The 20,438-nt window shown below is 45.6% G+C and overlaps 1 protein-coding gene across 3 annotated transcripts in view; it reads left to right on the top strand.

The window, feature by feature from the left end:
- The window catches only part of MAP1A (microtubule associated protein 1A), a 58,533-nt gene extending 40,408 nt beyond the window's left edge, over positions 1-18,125 (top strand). For all 3 annotated transcript variants that reach the window (XM_080551640.1, XM_080551641.1, XM_080551642.1), the window contains 4 exons: positions 311-451; positions 2,301-11,139; positions 13,384-13,616; positions 14,570-18,125. In XM_080551640.1, the coding sequence (XP_080407766.1) occupies positions 311-451; positions 2,301-11,139; positions 13,384-13,616; positions 14,570-14,725 (9,369 nt within the window). In that variant the 3' untranslated portion in view covers positions 14,726-18,125. The remainder of the gene's footprint in view (positions 1-310; positions 452-2,300; positions 11,140-13,383; positions 13,617-14,569) is intronic.
- Positions 18,126-20,438: the final 2,313 nt, after the last annotated feature.

Genomic DNA, 20,438 nt, shown 5'->3' with positions numbered 1-20,438 from the left:
ATATTAACTATTTCTCAGGAGCTTGTAGAGCTTCCTAGCAAACATTTTCTCTTGAAACTAGCCTACTTTCCTAATGTGAATTATGATGTAATGTGGAGCTGTGTCAGGCAGGCAGTTGCATCGTCTTCCCTTTTCAGAAACCTACTCTTCTGTATATAGAAAACTTACATTTTGGCTATTTGTAAATGAGTAAATATCACCTGGAAGTTTTTGACTCTCCATGTGGTTGTGTTTCTGGGTACTGGTGAAGAATATAGATAACTTTTTGACTGCAAATCAAATTAATGACAACACTGTCTCATGGCAACAGGTTCACTCACTGTTGTGTGATTCATCAGCCCACAAACTACTGATCTTCTGTGGTCAGAGCTCAGACCAGGAAGGAGACTTGATCCTGCAGACGGGGACCTTCACTTACCAGAAGTTTGCAGAGATACTTTCAGACCCAGAGGTGAGCATGAGCAGTAAGCCAGGATGTCTCTTCCTGTTCCCAAAGTGCATGACAGAGCACTGGAACAGGTTGCCCACAGCATCTGTGGATGTCCCATCATTGGAAGTGTTCAAAGTTGGGTTCAATGGGGCTTTCAGCAACCTGATCTGGTGATGTCCCATGTCCATGGCAGGGAAGTTGGGCTGGATGTTCTTTAAGGTTCCTTCCCACCTCAACCATTCTATGACTCTATGAACTCCAGCAAAATAATTGCACATTGTAAATAACTCATGGTGTAGTCGTGGGCATCTTGCTTTAATTCCCTGGCTTAAGTTTTCCAAAACGAAAGGCATGGGTGATGCCACCTTTAAGTGCACAGCTTGAGACATCCCTCCAGACCAACTCTGCAGTGGGCAGACGCTTAAAATTTCTTAATGCAGGTTTTAAAATATGTGCAGGTGACTTAAAAATAACGTCCAATGGAGGTCATTGTCAACCTAGTAAATGTAGGTATTTCTCTTCATTTCACAATCCGTCTAGTGAGCATAAGCTGTTCTTAAGGTTCAGTGTGTTCATTGGGGGGGGTGTATAACTACATACAGAAAAAAAGTGACAGAGAAAGCCTTGAATTCATTGCATAAAGATGACACGGGAATGACTAAATGATGAATAAGTAACTACAAATGTAGTTATTTAATCGTACAATTGCAAAATCATTCAGGTTGGAAGGGAACTTGAGAGGTTTGTAGTCCAACCTCTTGCTTAAAGTGGGTTCAGCAATAAATTTAGACATGATTGCTCAGGACTTTGTCCAGCATGGTCCTGAAGACTGTATAGGATGTCTCTTAACCTTAGATCTCTTGCTTATTATCTTGGCTAGCTTTACTGTAGCTTTCCTCAGAGGCCTTAAGCTTTCTTACTACTGGAGCTCACTGCAAACACATATAGGCTTCTTCAGGTTTTGATAAGCCCAGCTTCCACTGGTGATTGTGTGATAGACGTTTAGAATGCCTCCACTGGATTGAATGTGCAGTTGCTGCAGGAATGGTTCATTGATTAGTTTGACCATGGGTAACATTGCTGCTGTAATTACATCAGGAAATCTGAATGCCTTCAGTTATTTTAGGTGGATTGTTTGAGAATATAATGCAAAGGAGGAATGTTCCAACCTCATTCCAGATTCTTAGGAAGTTGGAGTTGTAATGCTTCTTTGCTCAGGATATTTTTTGCACAGCTCTAAGGAGCCTTGAAGGTGATATCTACCTTAGCTCTACTTACTAATCATGTATCACGTCCCCAGCCCCATCGGAGATGGAGTCCTGACTTTTTAAAACAGGCTTCAAGAAAGAAAATGAACCTGAATAGAAGAGAAAGTCTCATGGCACTGAAACTGCACAAAGTACCATATGATTGTTCAGTAGCCAATAAGTGAGGATAAGTTCTGACAGTGATGCCTAACATTGAAAAGGGTATTTCAGGATTAGAATTCACAAATCAAAAAGAAACTGCTTGGGTTTTTGAACCCAAGCCAGAGACTGATATCCCAGGTTGAATAAGAAGAAGTAAAGAAAGAGGACAAGGTGGCTGCTGCTTTTGTTCTCTTTCCTGAGGTATTGTCACCATGCAGCCCAAACAGTCAGGAAACATAAAAACCCATCAACATGAAGAATTTTAAAAGAGAGCAGAGCATGGCTGCATGCATTTATTTGTGATGGGCTTTTGGAGTATTTCATCTATCCTCAGCATTTCCTCTCAGTAAAATGCTCATGGAGTCTTTGCAGTATTTCTGCATTAACTGGCTATTTTTTAAAGAGCTGAATTGGTCTCAGAGCTCTGTTTGACCTTTATTTGTCTGTGCCTGTCTCAATAGGTCACCCAGATTCTTAGCAACACTGATTCAGATATCAAGGCGTCCCTTACTGTATCGTGTTTGGGAGAAGGAGACTGGAGCAACCTTGGGCATCCTCGATTTCAGGATATTATTAATCTGAAACTGAATCCTGATCCAGTTTTGCCAGAAATGGATGGGGTGTCTGAGTTTGCAGAATATGTCTCTGAAACAGTTGACGTGCCATCTCCATTTGATCTCCTGGAACCACCCACCTCAGGGGGCTTTTTGAAGCTTTCTAAACCCTGCTGCTACATATTCCCTGGTGGAAGAGGTGATTCTGCTCTCTTTGCTGTCAATGGGTTTAACATCCTTGTAGATGGTGGCTCTGACAGGAAATCTTGTTTCTGGAAGCTGGTAAGGCACCTGGATAGGATTGACTCTATTCTTCTGACCCACATTGGTGCAGACAACCTACCTGGCATCAATGGGCTGCTGCAGAGGAAAGTTGCTGAACAAGAGGAGGAACAATCCCAGGGCTCTACCAACTACAGTGACTGGATGAAGAACCTAATTTCTCCCGAGCTGGGGGTGGTATTTTTTAATGTTCCTGAAAAACTGAAGATGCCTGAATCATCCATGAAAGTAAAGAGGAGCATTGAAGAAGCTTGTCTGACACTGCAGTATCTCAACAGACTTGGCATTAAATCAGAGCCTCTATACAGGGTAGTGAGCAGTACCATTGAACCTATCACGCTTTTCCACAAAATGGGAGTGGGTAAGCTGGACATGTATATACTGAATCCTGTCAAGGACAGTAAAGAAATGCAGTTTCTAATGCAGAAATGGGCTGGTAATAGTAAAGCAAAGACTGGCATAATTCTCGCAAGTGGGAAAGAAGGTGAAATTTCTGTTCCCTATCTCACATCCATCACAGCCCTAGTGGTGTGGCTGCCAGCTAGCCCAACAGAGAAAATTGTAAGGGTTTTGTTTCCTGGAAATGCACCTCAAAATAAAATACTGGAAGGTCTTGAGAAACTCAAGCACCTGGATTTTCTGAGGTACCCAGTGGCTACTCAGAAAGATATCACTTCTGGAATACCTCCACCTGTGCTGAAGCAGACCAAAATTAAACAAAGAACTGACAGTAAAGAGAGTCTTAAATCTTCTCCCAAGCCATCTGTGACAAAGCAAGCTAAGAAAGAAGAGGCAGTTGAGGAGGGGAATAAGGAGGTAAAACCAGAAGTCATAAAGGATGCTAAAACTGAGAAAAAGGTTAAAGAACACTCTGAGAAGATTCCTGAGAAACCTGTTAAACATGAAAAGATAAAGACAGAATCAAGTGATGTTCTCAAAGCTGAGAAAAGAAAACTAACAAAAGACAAAGTAGGCAAAAAGCATCTCAAAGAGAAAGTATCCAAACTGGAGGAGAAGAAAGACAAAGAAAAGAAAGAGATTAAGAAGGAGAAAAAGGACTTAAAAAAAGATGATGGAAAGAAAGAGGAAAAAAAAGATTCAAAGAAAGAGGATAAAAAGAAAGAAATCAAGCCAGAGCCCAAAAAAATGTCTAAACCAGACTTAAAACCATTTACTCCAGAGGTAAGAAAAACGTTATACAAGGCAAAAGTTCCAGGCAGAATCAAAACTGAGAAGATCAAAATCAAACCTGAAAAGGAAGTACCTACTGACCTGAGGACATCACCAATGGAGAAGATGCCAGTAGAGGTGGAACCAGGAGAGACTTCCATAGCTGAACAGAGGTTAGTCCTGTCTTCACCAGAAGATCTTACAAAGGACTTTGAGGAGCTGAAGAATGAAGAGAAAGGGGACTTGCAGGGGGCTCAAGAAATTTCTGATATAGAAGTAAGTGATAAGGTTATGAGAGTACCTGAAACAGAGATGAAAGAGTCCAGTGACGTGACATCTCAGAATCACCTTGAAGTGGATCCGATTTTGAAAACAAACATTCCTGATCAGAGAACAACTACTATTGATTTGGAAAAAGAATCCCCAGCAGAGGAAAAAGCAGTCCATCATCTAGAACCAAGAGCAGGTCAAGCTGAAAAAATAGAGGATGAAGGAAGAACATTAGATGAAAATCTTGAGATGAGATACTGCAAGAGAAAAGCTGAGCAGTACATGGAAGTTCAGCTGTTGCCAGACAGAGAACAGGTACCAATACACAGTGACCTTGTAGCAAAAGCTGTTTGGTCACCAGCATTCAGAGATGAAGACAAGGAAGAAGAGGAAAAAATCTCTTTGGACAGAAAACAGAGGGAAGCAGAAACAAAGACCTGTGAAAAGTATACTGAGGGGACAGAGGCACAGGAGGAGGGTGAGAGGGAAAAGAGAGAGGATGTGGTAGAAAAGGCAGAACTGGAAGAAAAGGAAGAACAGCAAATGAAGGCAGAGCAAATGAAGGTGGAAAAGAGTAAAGATTTCTATGAACTGAAGCAGGATGAGAGGGAGGACAAAATATTTACCGTTAAAGAAAATGAAAAAGAATTTAGTGACATGGGTGAGAAAAGCAAGTTACTTGGAAAGGAGGTAACAAAGGAAGAGTCGTATCTGAGCAGTCTGCCAGTCCCAGCAGGAGCAACAGCAGAACATGTTTCATATATCCAAGATGAAACTATCCCAGGATATTCAGAAACAGAGCAGACGATTTCTGATGAAGAAATACATGATGAACAGGAAGAGAGGATCCCACACTTGAAGTATGATGTCAATGCATATGACATTTCTGTTCCTGACCACCCAGGCTCTTTTGAAGCAATACACGGAATACAGGCCATGCCTACTGCAGACCTTGCAGCCAAGGGCTATGCTGGCCAGGAGTCTGAAATCCTGGCATATCCTACAAACATAGTGGCAGCTCCGCTAGCCGAGGAAGAACATATTTCTTCTGCTACCTCCATTACAGAATGTGATAAGCTTTCGTCTTTTGCAACTTCAGTAGCAGAAGATCAGTCAGTTGCATCTATAACAGCACCACAAACAGAAGAGACTGGGAAAAGCTCTTTACTTCTAGACACAGTAAACAGCATGCCTTCCTCTCGGACTGAAGCAACCCAAGGTCTTGACTATGTTCCTTCTGCTGGCACAATCTCTCCCACATCATCCTTGGAGGAAGACAAATGTTTTAAATCTCCGCCTCCTGAAGATTTCCATGCACTAGCAGAAGGAGAGAGAAAACTGGAAGCTCAAAAAAAGGATCTTGATGAAGAGGCAGAAGAGGAAGAGGAAGAAGAAGATGGGACTCCAAATATTGAAATGCCTGAGAAACTCAGAGGCCATTACAGTGCCCCACTCTTTGCTCATCAAGAATGCACTGATAATATGTTAATCAGTGTCCCCGCAGAAGTGACGCATACTTCCGGTTTGCCTTTATCCACTGAAGAAACACCGTTTTCCCAGGTTGACTCTGCAGAGGCTGAAGAACGATGCATGAGTCCTGATGATAGTACAGTCAAAATGGCATCTCCCACCCAATCTGGTCCCACTAGTGCAGGACACACACCTTTCCACCAGTCTCCAGTGGAGGAAAAGCTAGAAACAGTAGATTCAGAGATATTTGAAAAAGAAGAAGATGCTGCCACTAAGAAATTGGAAGATCGAACTTCTGTTGTAAAGGTAACCAAGCATGAACCTCTCAGAGATGATGAGGTGTCTGCATCTAAGTATAGACATGAAAAAGAAGTGTCTGGACCTGTACTGCATAAGCTGGACGCAGGCAGTGATGTGCAGGTATCTCCTGGGGAGGAGGTGCAGGAAGCACCAGTGAGGAAGGAAGAGCTGCCCTGGCTCTCCTACCACAAGCAGGACACAGTGGTGATAGGGGAGGAGGAGGAGCTTCCTGTACTACCGCATCCCAGCACAGATGTGTTTCTGGAGCCTGAAAAAGAGCTAGAAACTAAATCCATGGCAGAAAGTTTAATGGGATTTTCAAAACACTTGTCCTTTGAGCCATACTCTACCACAGAAACATCTCTGGGAAGTGTGGCTCCTCCATGGTTCACAAACCAAAGCAAATCTGAAAGTGAGAAAACCTCACAATTTTCTCCAGATGATACTAAATCACTTTCTCTTACAGAAGAAAATCTTGCTAAAGAAAAATCCCCAGATATTTCTGTTAAGGGGATGGCTACTGAAGAAGGAAAACTACTCTATTTCACAGAAGACACCTCAGAAGAAGAAAAATCTTCTCAGGTTTCAGTTAAAGACATTTCTCCAGAAGAAACCAAATCTATTTCTCTCACTGAGAGTCCCAGCAAGGACATCTCTTCAGACATTTTTGTTAAAGGCATTTCTCCAGAAGACATCAAATCTCTTAGTTTCACAGAAGAAATACCTGTGAAAGAAAAAACTCTGTCTGACTTTACTGACAAATTCCCATCAGAAGCTGTTGGATCTATGGATTTCACAGAGCAGAGCCCAGATACATATGAAAAATCACCAAACATTTCTACCAAAGTGCTCACAGAAGAAGTGGCAAAATCTTTTTCTTGCCTAGAAAATATCCCGGTTAAAGATGCATCACCCAGAGATACTTCAACTGAAGAAATGTCTCCCGATGATAGCAGTTTATTTTCTGTAACAGAAAAAGCCACATCTAAGGAAAAAACTGCAGGCTTCTCTCAGGAAGTATCTCCAGATGTGAAGGGCTTATACTTTACAGAATTTAGCCCAGTCGAGGATAAAACATCATCACATGTTTCTGCTGAAGATGTAAAATCTTGCAGGTTCAAGGAAGCTAAAGAAGAAAAATCTCCAGAAATGGACGACTTTTACATGAAAGATTTAAGTTATGAGAAGAAAGTGTGGTTTCCAGAAGAAGTGGAAGAGATTTCTGTTCAGGGAAGGCGGCAGATATATGATAAAGAGAGAGAGAGCACATTCTTGGATGAGGTACCAGAATATGAAAAATCCCCTCCTAAAATGGGAGAAGCGGAGATCCCATCTCCTGTAATACCTGGCAGTCATACCTGGAGAAGAGTAGAAAGTGAAGCATGGGGCTCTGCTTATGAGTGTCTTCAGGAAGGAAGAGACACTGGAAGAGCAGGGCAGTTATCCAGTGAGGAGGATGAGGATCTCTGTCATGCCAAAGACAAACCTGTGTTACTGCAAGCAGAAGCAGAATGTTTAAAAGTGGAATCACGTGATTACAAAGAAGAGACACTGAAGATTGCCAAAACTACAGCAGAAACAAAGATCGTTAACATAGCTCCTGCTGACGTCACTTTCCCAGACAGTTCTCATTTGTCTTCTCAGTATGTCTCTGGTGAGGAAAATCAGGCCAAACCATTAACTGGAAACAAAGAAAGGCAAGAATTGATGTTGACATCCAAACAAGATTACTCCTATTTAGATGAGGAGGAGGAAGCTGTCCTGGATATCTATGCAAAGTCAATAGACCAAGCACCGAAAGCATCTCCCCTGCCAGTAACAGCTAGCCCTCTGGAAAAGCAGACTGGCACAACGCTAGAAACAGAGAGGTCTTACAAGATAGATCTGTGCAAGGCACTGCAACAGGAGGAAATTCCATTGAAGGACACAGAAAAGAAAACAGATGTTAGTGGTTTGTCTCAGGAAATGGACTGTAAATACAAGACAGATAGAAAGCAAGAGGATGACTACAAATCCACCGAGGCTCATTATGACTCTACAGGAGGCAAAGAGCAGGTGGCAGCAGCATCTGCTCTGTTCCAATCTACAAGACCAGCAGAATCTGAATATGTAGCAGCATCCCCAGAAGAAAGTGCTGCAGGGTCAGGGCAGCATGCACGCTCCCCTCTAGAAGTCCCTCCTCAGAAAAGCAGTGCTGCCAGTGGCCATTCTGAGGCTGTGGGTTCTGTGAGCCGAGTGGCATATCTTCCTGAGTCCTACTCCAGGAGCCCTGTGGACCCTTGTTCCTATGAGGAAGGGGTCTGCAGAACCAGAGGTGATGACAATTCCATGAGACAAGAGCAAGAAGAAAGAGAACCAACACCCTATCCTGATGAAAGAAGTTTCAAGTATGCTGACATCTATGAGAAGATAATTGTGTCTGGAGTTGGACTCTCCCCCTTCACATCCAAGGATGCAGACATCTCAGGTCACACGGACAAGGTGCTAACAACAGCACCGAGCTCTCAGAAAGATCAAGGTTTTCATGTCTCTGCAAAGGAAGAAGAGTCCTGCCTTTATACCTCTGCTGAGAAGGAGTTGTCATCTCCAGCATCCCCTAAAGATAAAGCAGATGCAGCCTTCGAGTATACAGACATCCATAAGAGATACTTGCCCTTGTCTGAAACAGATAAGCCTAAGATATCTGAGGGACAGGAAGAACTGAATGTGTCCTGTGCTTTGCCAGAAGAAGTGGACTGTGAACATCATCCATCATCTGCAAGCACAGCATTTATCTCTCCCACTGACATATTTTATCAAGAAAAATCAGCTACCTATATTGGTGCCACTTGTCCAGATGAGAACATCGTTTTGTCTGGCCAGGAGCAGATACCTCTGTCCCTGAAATCTGAAAGCCAAAATCTCAAAGATACATACTATGACAAAGCAGGGCAAGGGGAAGAAAGCATGAGTGACTCAGAGTTAGAGAAAGGTGCTACGGAGAGATCTGAAAAGGAGTCTAAACTGCATAGCCCTGACCAAGCTGCAGGCACAGTCTATGCACACATCTCAGCAATGGAGCAGTTCCATGTAACAGAACCACTTCTGCAAGGCAAGCATGAGGAGTCCAATTCACCCCCTTCTACTGCCTCTTCACCTTCTGATCCACTGTGGAAAGAGGAATATGGAATTAGGAAAACTGCATCAGCCACAACTGTGGGAACATATGTTGCTGGTTACAGTGACTTGCCAGACATAGGCAGAGATGAGCAGGCTTCAGAAATGTGCCATTTAAGCCAAGACTCTTTGCAAAAGAGAAAGGATGCTGAAAAATCCACAAAGGAATCACATTTCTGTGTAACAGATTATCCAAGTACAGAGGGTGTCTCAGAGTGCTATGAGCAAGCCATATACTTGAAATCTGCTTCTGAAAAACAGAAAGAGGAATACAAGAAGGTGCCAACAGGAGAAGGCAGAGTGATGGATATCTCTTCTGGATTTGAATGCTCCCTGCTAGGAAAGAGTGAAACATCTAGTGTGTTCAGACATGAACAAACCTCAGCAAGCCATTTAGGAGATATCGCTCTTCCTTTAAAGGTTTCTTGTGCTTTGTCCTCAGGCCAGGGGAAGAAAGATGAGTACTTGGAGGTTTCTGAGATCAGCTGCCGTAACTCATCTTTAACTAAATTCTCACCAGAGAGTCCATATGAAGAAGATAAACTGTTCTCCAAAGGTCTGGAAAGAGAGTCTGTGCCCCAACAGCCACTGAAGGATGACTCTTCCAGCCTGTCAGAGGAACCATCATCTGAAGCAACCACTCCTGTAATACCGACTACAGCAGAAAGTTTTTACTCCCATATGCTTTCTGCATACACAAGTGCAGGAGCAGAACCAAGTACCAAGAGTCTTTGGGATGCATCTCCAGAGATTCCAGATAAGGCTATGAAAACCCATACAGCTGAAACCAAAGACTTCGCATTTGCTGAAGAACGTGGTTCTGCATTCAGTAGCGGCATGAGTGACAGCATTTTGCCGTGCAGAAGGGAGTGTCAGAGTTCACAGCCCACACCATTCTCTGCAGAGAAACAACAGCAGCCCTGTGTAACTAGTCCAGAGCAGAAAGCACCATTTACAGAACAGCTGATGACATTAACATCTCTCCCTGATGTATTGACATCATTTCCTCATCATCAGCATGAAGATGAAACCACAGCCAATGGTCCAACAGAGGTGAGCACCAGTCTGCAAGCTTTCCAAAGCACATACCATGCAGCAGAGACAAAAGATGAAAAAACATGCCCTGATTCTGACAGCAGTTTTTCTCCATGCACAGGCAAAGAGGACACAGAGAGGCAGAGCCGTCCTTCCTCTCTGATGTCCCCTGAACACAGTTTCCAGCCCTTTTTCCCAGATGTGCAAAGGGCTGGAAGAGCAGAGGACCATGGAGATGCTTCCCATGAGACGGAGCCACATTTAGAAGGCAGTTTTGACTGCAGACAGAAATTTTCCTCATGCGAATTCAAGCACAGGAAGGGAGAGCTATCGCCCTCCTTCATTAACCCAAGCCCTCATGAGCTCTCTGAAGATAGTGACCTCTCACAGGAGGAGGGTCATCCTTCAGTGCAAGGAAGACCACCCCACATGAGTAGTAGCCCTGTGCAAAGTGCCACAGTGGAGGAAACGCCTCCAACATCAGTGAGTGATTCTGGAACCTCCCAGTCAGACTCAGATGTTCCACCTGAGACAGAAGAATGTCCATCCATCACAGCAGATGCAAACATGGACTCAGATGAAGATGCTGATTTCCTCCCAGTAGATAAAGCTGTTGGAAATGCTCATCATGCCAGTTCTAGGTCCAGCCATGATCCTCAGCCTGTTCCAATGGTAGATCCCCACCCTCATCCTCCTCACCCTGATGTCTGCATGGTAGACCCTGATATGTTGGTAAATGAGCAAGGCATGAGCAGAACTGATAAAATTTCCAAGAAGGACTTGAAAGAAAAGAGCAAAAGTGTGAAGAAGCCTTTGAGTAAACCCAAATCTTCCTCTCCTGCCCGGAAATTAGAAGTGAAAGGGAAACGATCACCCACACCTGTGAAACAGCCATCGGACAAATCTCCAAAATCTGCCACTGCCAAAAAAGAAAAAGATGGAGGAGAGAAGCCCAAACCACGTAGTGTGCTTGTGCAGCCGCCTCACACAGAGGATGAATTGGCCCGGAGTAGTCACAGCAACCCTGGCAAGAACCTTGTTAATGGCATCAGAACAAACCCTGGTAAGAAAGTCTTCATTAAACATGCATTTTTCTCTTCAGGTTCAATAAAAAGAAAAAGCACTAAGTTAAATGTAGCAGAACAGAGTTTCCCAGTCAGGCATAACCAGTGAGAAAGTAGAGAGGTTGTCATGCAAGTCACATAAAAAGATCAAAGCCTTGAGGAAAACTCTGAATCTCTGTAGAGCTGAATCCAACCACGTCTGCAGAGAGTCCTGTGAGACCTAATTCAGAACTCAATAGACTAAGATTCAGTTCCACCTGGGGGCTACAGCTGTGGAGGGGCAGTAGGTATATAGAGTTGGGTGCTGTCAAAGAAATGCCAGCAAGCAACTGAAGGACAAAATACATGTGTGTTTAAGAAGTGGTGGTAACCTTTTGGCCTCTAAGTAGGGTAAGTGTATTGCACAGGACAGAGATTAAGCTCTCATGTAGAATAACAGGAACCACCATGGTCAGATATTTTCTTTCCTCTGAAATATTAAGTAGAGATGGGATGGGAGCAGCCCTCATGTCTGAGTACCACACTGCAGGGCACTGAATGAAGACGTGAAAAGGGTACTTTGCTGCAAGTGTCTGTACAGCCCATGGCCTCTTGCTAAGTGTTCACACAGAGACCAGTGCTCTACTAGTATGCTACCAGATGACACCAGTCTTAGGTGATACAGTGTAGCTGCATTATCCCCATGTCTGTGCTGAGAAGCCGCAGTGCCAGGCTCTGTGCAAAACACAGACCGATTTGCAATCTTCTGTTCCACATCAATACTGAGCGTAAGACAAGAGCCAGCAGGTAGGTAGTGTCAGGGAGAATGAAGAAAATCAAAACAGTGCTCATGGGCTATGGTCTCAGCAGATGGCCACTGAAGACACTGTGGCAAAGAGAGGGTGTAGTGGGAGAAGTGGAGGAAGGTTTGCAGAGGCTTTACAAGAGGCTCTTCTTGAGTGAGAACAGCTGAAGAGAAAGGCCTGAAAAGAGCCTATATGTGTGCCTGCTGCAAATACAACTCAGGTGAGGAGACTGTTGTCGGATGACACACTGATGGTGTCACTGACAGCAAGAGGGATGTTCAGGCTGAGTGGTTGATGAAGGGTCTGCTCAGTGTAGTGGGGAGTGAGAGGAAAGTAGTGGACGGAGTAGTGAAGTGGTCACAGTGCCAGCCAAGAGGAGTCTGCAAGGGAATGTGGCCTGAAAAGGTCCTGAGCCAGCTGACTCATGAGTAGCTGACAGAGAAGTATGGTACAGTCAAGAGAAAGCCTGCATGAGGGTATTAGTAGCGTGTCTGTACAGTGCGGTCAGGTCCTGAAGGCAGTGCACAGAAAGAGCTGTCAAGATGGAGTGTCTGGACATATAAGCCTGAAGGGAAGGTTGAGACAAAGATGCATGATTTCTGTGTTTGGAGCAGTTTGGTGCTGTGGGTTGCCCAAATCACACTGGGGATGAGGAATAGACACCAGTAAGAATGGCTGCAACAAGAAAGGATTTTTTTGTTTGTGCCACAGCTAGCCAGCACAATTAGTTGTCCATGCTAGTAGTTAGTGGCTTTGCGCTCACAGAAGAGAGTACCCAGAATAGGAAGCAGAAGACAGAGGCGTCTGTGACTCCACAGAGAGCAGAAGAGAGAGAAGGGACAGTTCTTCCATGGGTTTTGTCTATATATGCCTATTTACTGCTGAGTATAACAACTCCTTTGACTATCTCTCATCTCATAAATATAAAGAGCAATAAATGATGCAAAGATGTACAAAAGTTACAGCCGTGTTGCTAGGAAAGAGCAATAGTCCACAGAATAGCAGTGATACTCAGGGATGGCAGAAAGCCAGGGTGGAGTTTCCAAAAAGATCACTGCAATACTCTAGGATATAAACGGATACAGAGGTCACAGAACAGGTTTTTTTTAGCAAAAATAGATTATTAACACACACAAAAAAGGTAGGACAAAGTATTGATTGGGATGACAACTCTGAAAAAGCTAATAATGGAACTTTTGAGTCCCTTCTTCAGGAAAGACTTGCGACTCTTAAGCCTTCCAGCCCCCCCTTCACTCTCACCCAAGAACAGCAGAACTCCTTTTCCCTTCCTTTCAGTGCCGGCTCAAAATTCCACCCAGATCTCCTCTGAGCCTGGATAAATGTTAACTTGTTTGCTGAAGGGAAAAACCTTTCTGGAATCCAGTTTCTTCAGTGCTAATTTGAGTGCTTGTGCATTCCAGAAGGGCTTTGATAGTCTCTGCTTTCTTTTTTCCAAAGCTTCCAATAGTCCTAAAAGCAGTTTGGCTGTGCCCATGGGTCCACCTGTCTATGTGGACTTGGCGTACATCCCCAACCACTGCAGCGGAAAGAACACAGATCCGGAGTTCTTCAAGCGAGTTCGAGCATCATATTATGTTGTGAGTGGGAATGATGCAGCCAATGGAGAACCAAGCCGTGCAGTGTTGGATGCGCTCCTGGAAGGGAAGTCTCAGTGGGGGGAGAATCTGCAGGTATGTCACGGAAGTGCCTGGGAATGTATGTTTCTCCTTATGTCACAAGCACCTGGGGGAAGGTGCGTCACAAAGTACATTAAGAGAATACGAGTGGTACTGGGCATGTATTACTCTGCAATCTCAGAGGAGTAACTATCTGTACTCTTGAGAAGGGCGACACTCTCAGAATGATGTGAGTAGTGTCAGATGTGTCCTCCATTCCACATCCTTCTGAGAGGAGGAAGCACTTAGAGATTATACATTCCTCCTCACCTGCTGCAGGATGAGCCTATCTGCAAGCAAAAACAAGCACTGCCACAGGCTGAATATTCATCTGTGTCCCATGCCCTGTGGCATGTGTTACTAGCCTTGCTTGCTTAAGATTTTTCTTTCTATTATACTGGTAATAAATACTAACTTTTATTAGAGATTAAAAAACAAACGGAGCATTCTTACTTATATTTCTTGTGTAGTCAGGTTTGCAGGAGATTTTGGGTAGACGCTGTTTCTGATGACAGGTACAGGAAGAGTGTATGCTCTTTCAGATGATGCACCCTCCAATTTCAAAGTCCCTGAGCTGCACATTGGGTCAGTAGGCAGATCAAGTCTATAAAATTAGTAACAGTAATACTCTCAGCATTGCCCCTTTTCACACTGAAGGATCTTTCTAAGGCTGTTTCTGGCGCACCATAAAGAGAGGCTCTCCCCTCCACTGCAGCCATTTTCACCATTATTGTGGTAGTACTGCTAGTGTACAGCCAGCTCAGAGCCCCATTGTGCTGGTACTGCATAAAATAAAGCACCAGCTCTGCCTTAGAGAATGCGACATCTGAAAGGCATTAAGTGGAACAAGCAGTACCAAGGGGACAGTGTTCCAAAATTAATGGGAAATTTTAGCCTCAGCTCCTACAGGCATTGTTTACCAGTGCAGTTGTTCTCAAACAATCATGCCTTCTGCTTTCTTTCCCCAGGTGACATTGATCCCAACACATGATACTGAGGTGACAAGAGAATGGTACCAACAGACCCATGAGAAACAGCAGGAGCTAAACATCATGGTACTGGCAAGCAGCAGCACTGTTGTAATGCAGGATGAATCTTTCCCAGCCTGTAAGATCGAATTCTAAATCTCCCAGCCACACTTTGCGTTCATCCATTGACTCTCCAATCACCGATGCAACATCAGAGACACCATCTAATCACAGTCCAGTTCTCTGGTTTAGTCCGCTACATGGTTCCCATTTGTCAGGCAATCGGGTACCCATCTAGCTCAGCACTGGATGCCATGAAAAAGAAGTGCAGGGCTCTGTAATATTCTGGACTGAGCTAAGAGTTTGTGCAAGAGCAGTTGCAGGCCAGGGGCACTTCCATTTTCCCTGCTTTATTCTGCTGCCTGTACAGTTTCTGTAGACTATCTTGGCTGCCTTGCTGCTGTGAGAGCTTGTTCTACTCTCTTCCTGGCTGCCTTGCCATTTAACTTGTAGCACCATGAGCCTCATCTTTCTGGTGAGGGCTAAAGTGCTGCTGCTGCATGTTGACAGCATTTGGGGGCAGGGAGACAGAGAAAAAACTAATTTGCAAAGCAAACCTACATGATGAGGGAAGGCCAAACCCTCCAACTGTAACATGACAGTGAAGGGCATTCTTCCATCTTCTATCCTGAGCATACAGGTGGTGTTCTGGGAGGGGGGGGGCCTGTACTCCAACAGGGCAGGGCCACCATTTGCCACGTCTGCAGACTTCTGTCCCAAATATTTGGTTACAGATGCCTGCAACACCTGCTCACTATGCTCAAGGAGAGCTGGGCTGAAGGACATGTTGGTGTTGGGGGGGGGGGGGGGGGGGAGGGGTGGCAGTGGGAGGGGAGAGTTCAGCCTGTTGCTCTTGGCTACAAAGAGCACATTCCTAACCTGCTAACTTGAGTTTTGCACACTAAGTGGGTAACTTACTCCTGCACATCAGCAGTGCGACAGGAGGAGGCACAGAGGGGCTGTTGCCTGAACAGTCACACTCAGTATCCAAACGCACAACTACAGCCCCCTCTAAAGCAGAAGGGCTGAAACAACCTGGCCTCTGTTGGCCTATGATAGTTGAGAAACCTCCCTGTCCTCGTAAACCAAAGGCTTTCCTGAGGAGTGTGGTGAGGCAGCTGAGGAACTCGCATGCTGTACTGAGATGCTGTTGTCTGGCCAGCGTAGCTGATGTGTGCCAGTTCTGCAAGCAGCAGCAGTTTCCTTGCTACATGGTATGCCAGTGGTCCAGCTTCTTAGCTGTGTTCAAGCTTTTGCTGCCCTCCCTAAGTGTGCCCAGGATGTGGGGAATAGAACCTGTGGTGTGAGGAAAGAGAACCCCTTTCCCAAAAACACTCGGGAGAAGTAGTTTAGCAATTGTGTTAGCTCATAGATCCTCCACAACTGTGGCAGGAACATGCATACATGCCTGCTGCCTGCACAGAATAGCTGCTGGCAAGACTGTGCTGTGCACACCTGCAGTTGCAGCTGGCAGCCCGCTGCTTGCACACCTATTGTGGACTTAGGTCCTTGCTGTATGGCCAGCCTGGCAGAGATGTAGTTGTGTGCCATGAGTGCATCATTGCTGCTGAACAGTCACCCAGAGGCTCCTTGGCATTCAAGCCCATTCCTGCTGTGGGGCTGCCAGCCCTTGCAGCGAGAGCAGCTCCAGGAACGCTAGTGCTCAGGCGTCTGTGTCTGCAGCACCAGGGAGCCTTTGCCACATCCTAGAGCACTGCAAGAGAGCCTTATTACAGGGATAACGTAAACTTTCTGTAAGTGAAAAAAGTGTGGTGGTAGGTTGTGAAAGAGACATGAGATGGAAAGCAATACTGCAAGACCTGGCATACAACTCAGCGTATTTCTATCTGCTGTGCTTGGCCCTGAGCCAAGATCTGATTCCATAATAAGCATCCCAGGACTATGTGCTGTGTTTGCCTGGGACACTTCAGTCTCTATGCTAGCATTTTCTAGCAGCTGATAGAAAGAAAATGCTGCTTAGAAGCCTGCTCCTAGACTAAAATGGAGTTTCTAGGGAAATGGTTTATTTTGCATTTAATTTATATATTTATTTTTTGATCTTAAGCTGCATTTTGTTTGGATTTAATATTTTAATTTATACATGTTAACTACGTGCTCTTGGTGTCAGCTCAGAGGTTTCTCAGTACAAATACTTAGATGCTGCAATTTAAAAAAAAGAACAACAAAAGACCACAGAGAAATTGGCAGAGTTTTTGCTGGCAGCAAAAGGGGGGTCTCTGCTTGCAGCCTGCAAGGCTGTGTTTAAAACCCAGCAGCTGCAGGACAAAGCCTGAGGCCAGCAGCCCCTCCCCGAGGAGCAGCCAGCCCTTTTGATGCAGCCCTTGGTAGGAGCATGTGAGCTTACTCAGGGATTTATGAAATCCCTGCCCTGCGCTGTATTCACGTTAACCATGGAATCACACAGTGTGTCTGCCAGAAGAATAAATGTCATTCTCTGTAACCCAATGGGGTCAAGTGTCTATGAATGTCGGGTACAGCAAGCAATTGCAGGCAGTAACAGACCTGCTCCTGTTTTCCCCAGACACTGCTCTGGGGTTTTGCCTTCAGTGCTTTGGGGAGACCCTGGCTCACCTGCCAATAGCACTGGCTGGCAGCCAGCTGCAGGTGTAGGATGCAAAATTTTCAATGCCAGGTAGTCAGAGCAACAAACGTGACATCTTCATTGACTGGATCCCTGGATTCCTCAGAGTGGCTAGGCATAAAAAGCTAATGCACTAACTTTATACAGACCTACACATGAATGTTTCTCAATTTTAAACTTGAAGCAGTTATGAATAAGAAGCAGTAATGGTGAGGCTTTGTAAGGTGCCTGCATCCTCCAGGCAGGAGGGACATGTTCCAGCAAAAACACCTGCCCTCCATGTGCTGTGCTCCAGTACTCCGCAGCTATGCTGCTTGGATTGCTCTATCCTACACCAGTTCATTTCCCTGTCCTCAAGACTCCACAATATTTTTATTAAAGTCTTTTGTGGCAGTCTGTTGTGCCTCCAGCCTCTCTCCCTCCCATGAAATCTTCTGAAGCTATGGGGGAGAAGGACTTGTAAAAATGCCAAATTCTAAAGAGTCTGACTCTGCTCAGCCTGCAGGAGCCAGCAGAACCCATCCAGAGCCAGAGGTAATAAATACAACACTATAGAGAGAAACAGTTAAACTCTGCTTTTGCTTGTTTCTGCATGTGGGCAACAACATGTAATCTTCCTGTATGTAATAGGTACAAAATACTATTTTAAACCTATAATTAAAAAAGTGAACGTCTCAACTGTATTGAAATGGCAACTTGTGCTCCTAGCTTCTATGCTAAATGTTTTAAAAATGGAGCCCTGATTCTTTTCTTCAGCATCATGTTTCTATTTGAATTTAGTTTCTTGACCTCTGTCCTTTTGCCCATTTCCATGTGAAACACTGTAACTAACTACTGTCAAGAGAGGAGCCCAACACATTAATAATAAAGCCACATTAATTGCGAACAAGAACACTTCCAGCTGTTTCAAACTGTTCTTTAAGTGAGTCCATCCTGTAGGCAGGGGACATGCAGATACTGCTGCCACACCAGCAGCCTCCTCAATGCTGGCCAGCTACAGCCCAACCTGAGTTCAGGCGAGCCTGGGTGTTTGTGCTTATGCCACAATTTCACTCACAGCTGCTAAAATCTGTGGCCCTGCCAAGAGGACACCCACGCCAGCGGTACAGACCTGCCCGGGACCCCCGCCCTCCCTCCTCAGCCCCAGGGGGGTTTGTCCACTGTTCCAGCCTCTGAAGCTGTCTCCTGCCCCTGTTCAGTTGGCCAAGGGCCAGGATGCAGCCCGGGTGCTCCATGCACAGCCACTCCAGTGGACACTGCAGGCAGCTGCCTCGCAGCACTAAGCCAGGCTCTCCCTTGTGGCTTCTGCACTTCTTGGGAACCACTGCTCTGGCCAGCGTTCCTCAAACTGGTAGCATCCCCAGTCCTGTGGAAGGCACATCACAGCAGGGCCTGGCCAGGAGTCTGATGCAAGCCAGCCAGGCAGGGCACCAGCATCAGGGACTCAGCTCAGGGCCTGTGGACACTCAGGCGCTGACAGGGCACCAGGTGCTGCCCATCCTTACCGCAACAGCACGCCTTTGCACTACTGCAAAATTCTGCAGCCTTCCTCTGGAGGGAAAGACACTGTTTCAACTCTTCTGCTACTCAGCGGAACACTAGGAGAGCAGCCTTCTGCTCTGCCTGTGCCAGGCAGCAGTCAGGAGGGGCTGATGCCCAGTCAGCTCTGCTCCTGCCTGGTGGTCCCCTGGAGGAAACGCAGGGGCACAGTTGAAGGCAGGGGAAAGAGAAAGGGACTGGGCTGCAGAGCTCAGAAGGGGGGGCCATTGTGGCTGGGGAGTATATCACAGCTTGTGCAGCATGTCACAGAGAGCTTACAGCAGTCTGCCAGAGCTGTCACTGACATGGGAGTGACCACCGTTTCCATGGACTAGTACTATTCCCAGAGCTGCTTTCCAGCTAAACAAGTACACATATGCTGTGCTATCTGTGCCATGCTCCTGATAAGTGAGAGGCTGTGGCCATACATGCATGTCCCAAAGGTGTACAAGGCTGGGTAGGCCAAGCACTGTTCAGCACCAACCTGCCGAACAGAGCTCCCTTGCCTGTGTTTCAGATGGACCAAGCAGGCTGCAGTGAACACATCTACTGCGGGCTCTTCTGCAGGAGAAGGGAGGCAAAATCAGTTACAGTGGCAGAAAATGCAAGAAGCAGCACGCAGGGAGGTGGCATAAGGCACGTAAACATGTCCAGAGGAAGCAACTGTCCTCCAGCAATGAGCAGAACACCGAGGACTGAGGCTTTCAAATCTTAGCGAGACCTGGATAGAAGCATCGATGTTGATCCATGGGCAGGTGTCTGTAACAAGGAACTGGACCGGTGCAGACTTCCAGAGCACACCTGGGCTTTGCCAGGGCAACAGTTCAGTGACAAACTGGACTTTGCTCAACTTGAACAAGAAGCAGCAAACAGCAAACCCTTCTAGCTCCGGGACCTACTGGTTGCCTGCGCTCAGCAACAGAGCAGGCATTAGCTGGGCACCATCTGCTAGATGGTTCTGGACCACAGCGGTAAGGGCAAATGGGACTCACAGCAAGGACAGAAAACAGATGCACTCTGCTGATAAGCCGTGTCCATCACTTCATGGGTAGGATGTGGAGAGGTAAGGATTAGTTGTTTGTGGGAAAGGGGCATGGCTCTGAGAAACCAGAAGAAAAGATAAACAAGACAGTGAGGCAATGACATAGCCCTTCCTTAATCAGCTGTTTCAGTATTTGCAAACTGATTAGCCAGAACAGTGTCCAAGGCTATAGCAGGAACATTGAGTTTGGTGTTTCAACAATGAGGTCTACCTGGACCTTGAACAAGCCAAAGGCCCAATGCCTGCATATGTGGTACAACCCACCAGTTTCTCCACCTCCTAGGACTTTGCTTATACATGGTACTGACAGAAGACCTAAAACTTTCCACAGCCTACACAATACATTGCCATACTCTTGCTACTTAGAATAGACAGCTGGAATTTCCTGCCTGCTCTGCCATGAGACCTAGCCTGATGTCTCTAAACTGCTTTCCCATTGCACATAGTGATGCCCATTCAGGAAAAAAAAATATGCACAGCTGCATCTGCAAGTGTTTTGACACGCCTGATCCAAGCCATCCCAAATACTGTAGACAAAATTTGTAGCTACACTCATCCAGAGATGCAGGACCAGGCAGCAGTCACTTGCGTGTAACACTGCTTATGAAGCCCAAAAGCATTAGAAA

This window comes from Anser brachyrhynchus (genome assembly GCF_964034855.1).
Source record: "Anser brachyrhynchus genome assembly, chromosome: 11".
Lineage (NCBI taxonomy): Eukaryota > Metazoa > Chordata > Aves > Anseriformes > Anatidae > Anser > Anser brachyrhynchus.
The sequence above is the reverse complement of the archived record's forward strand: the minus strand, read 5'-3'. Positions and strand labels throughout refer to the sequence as shown.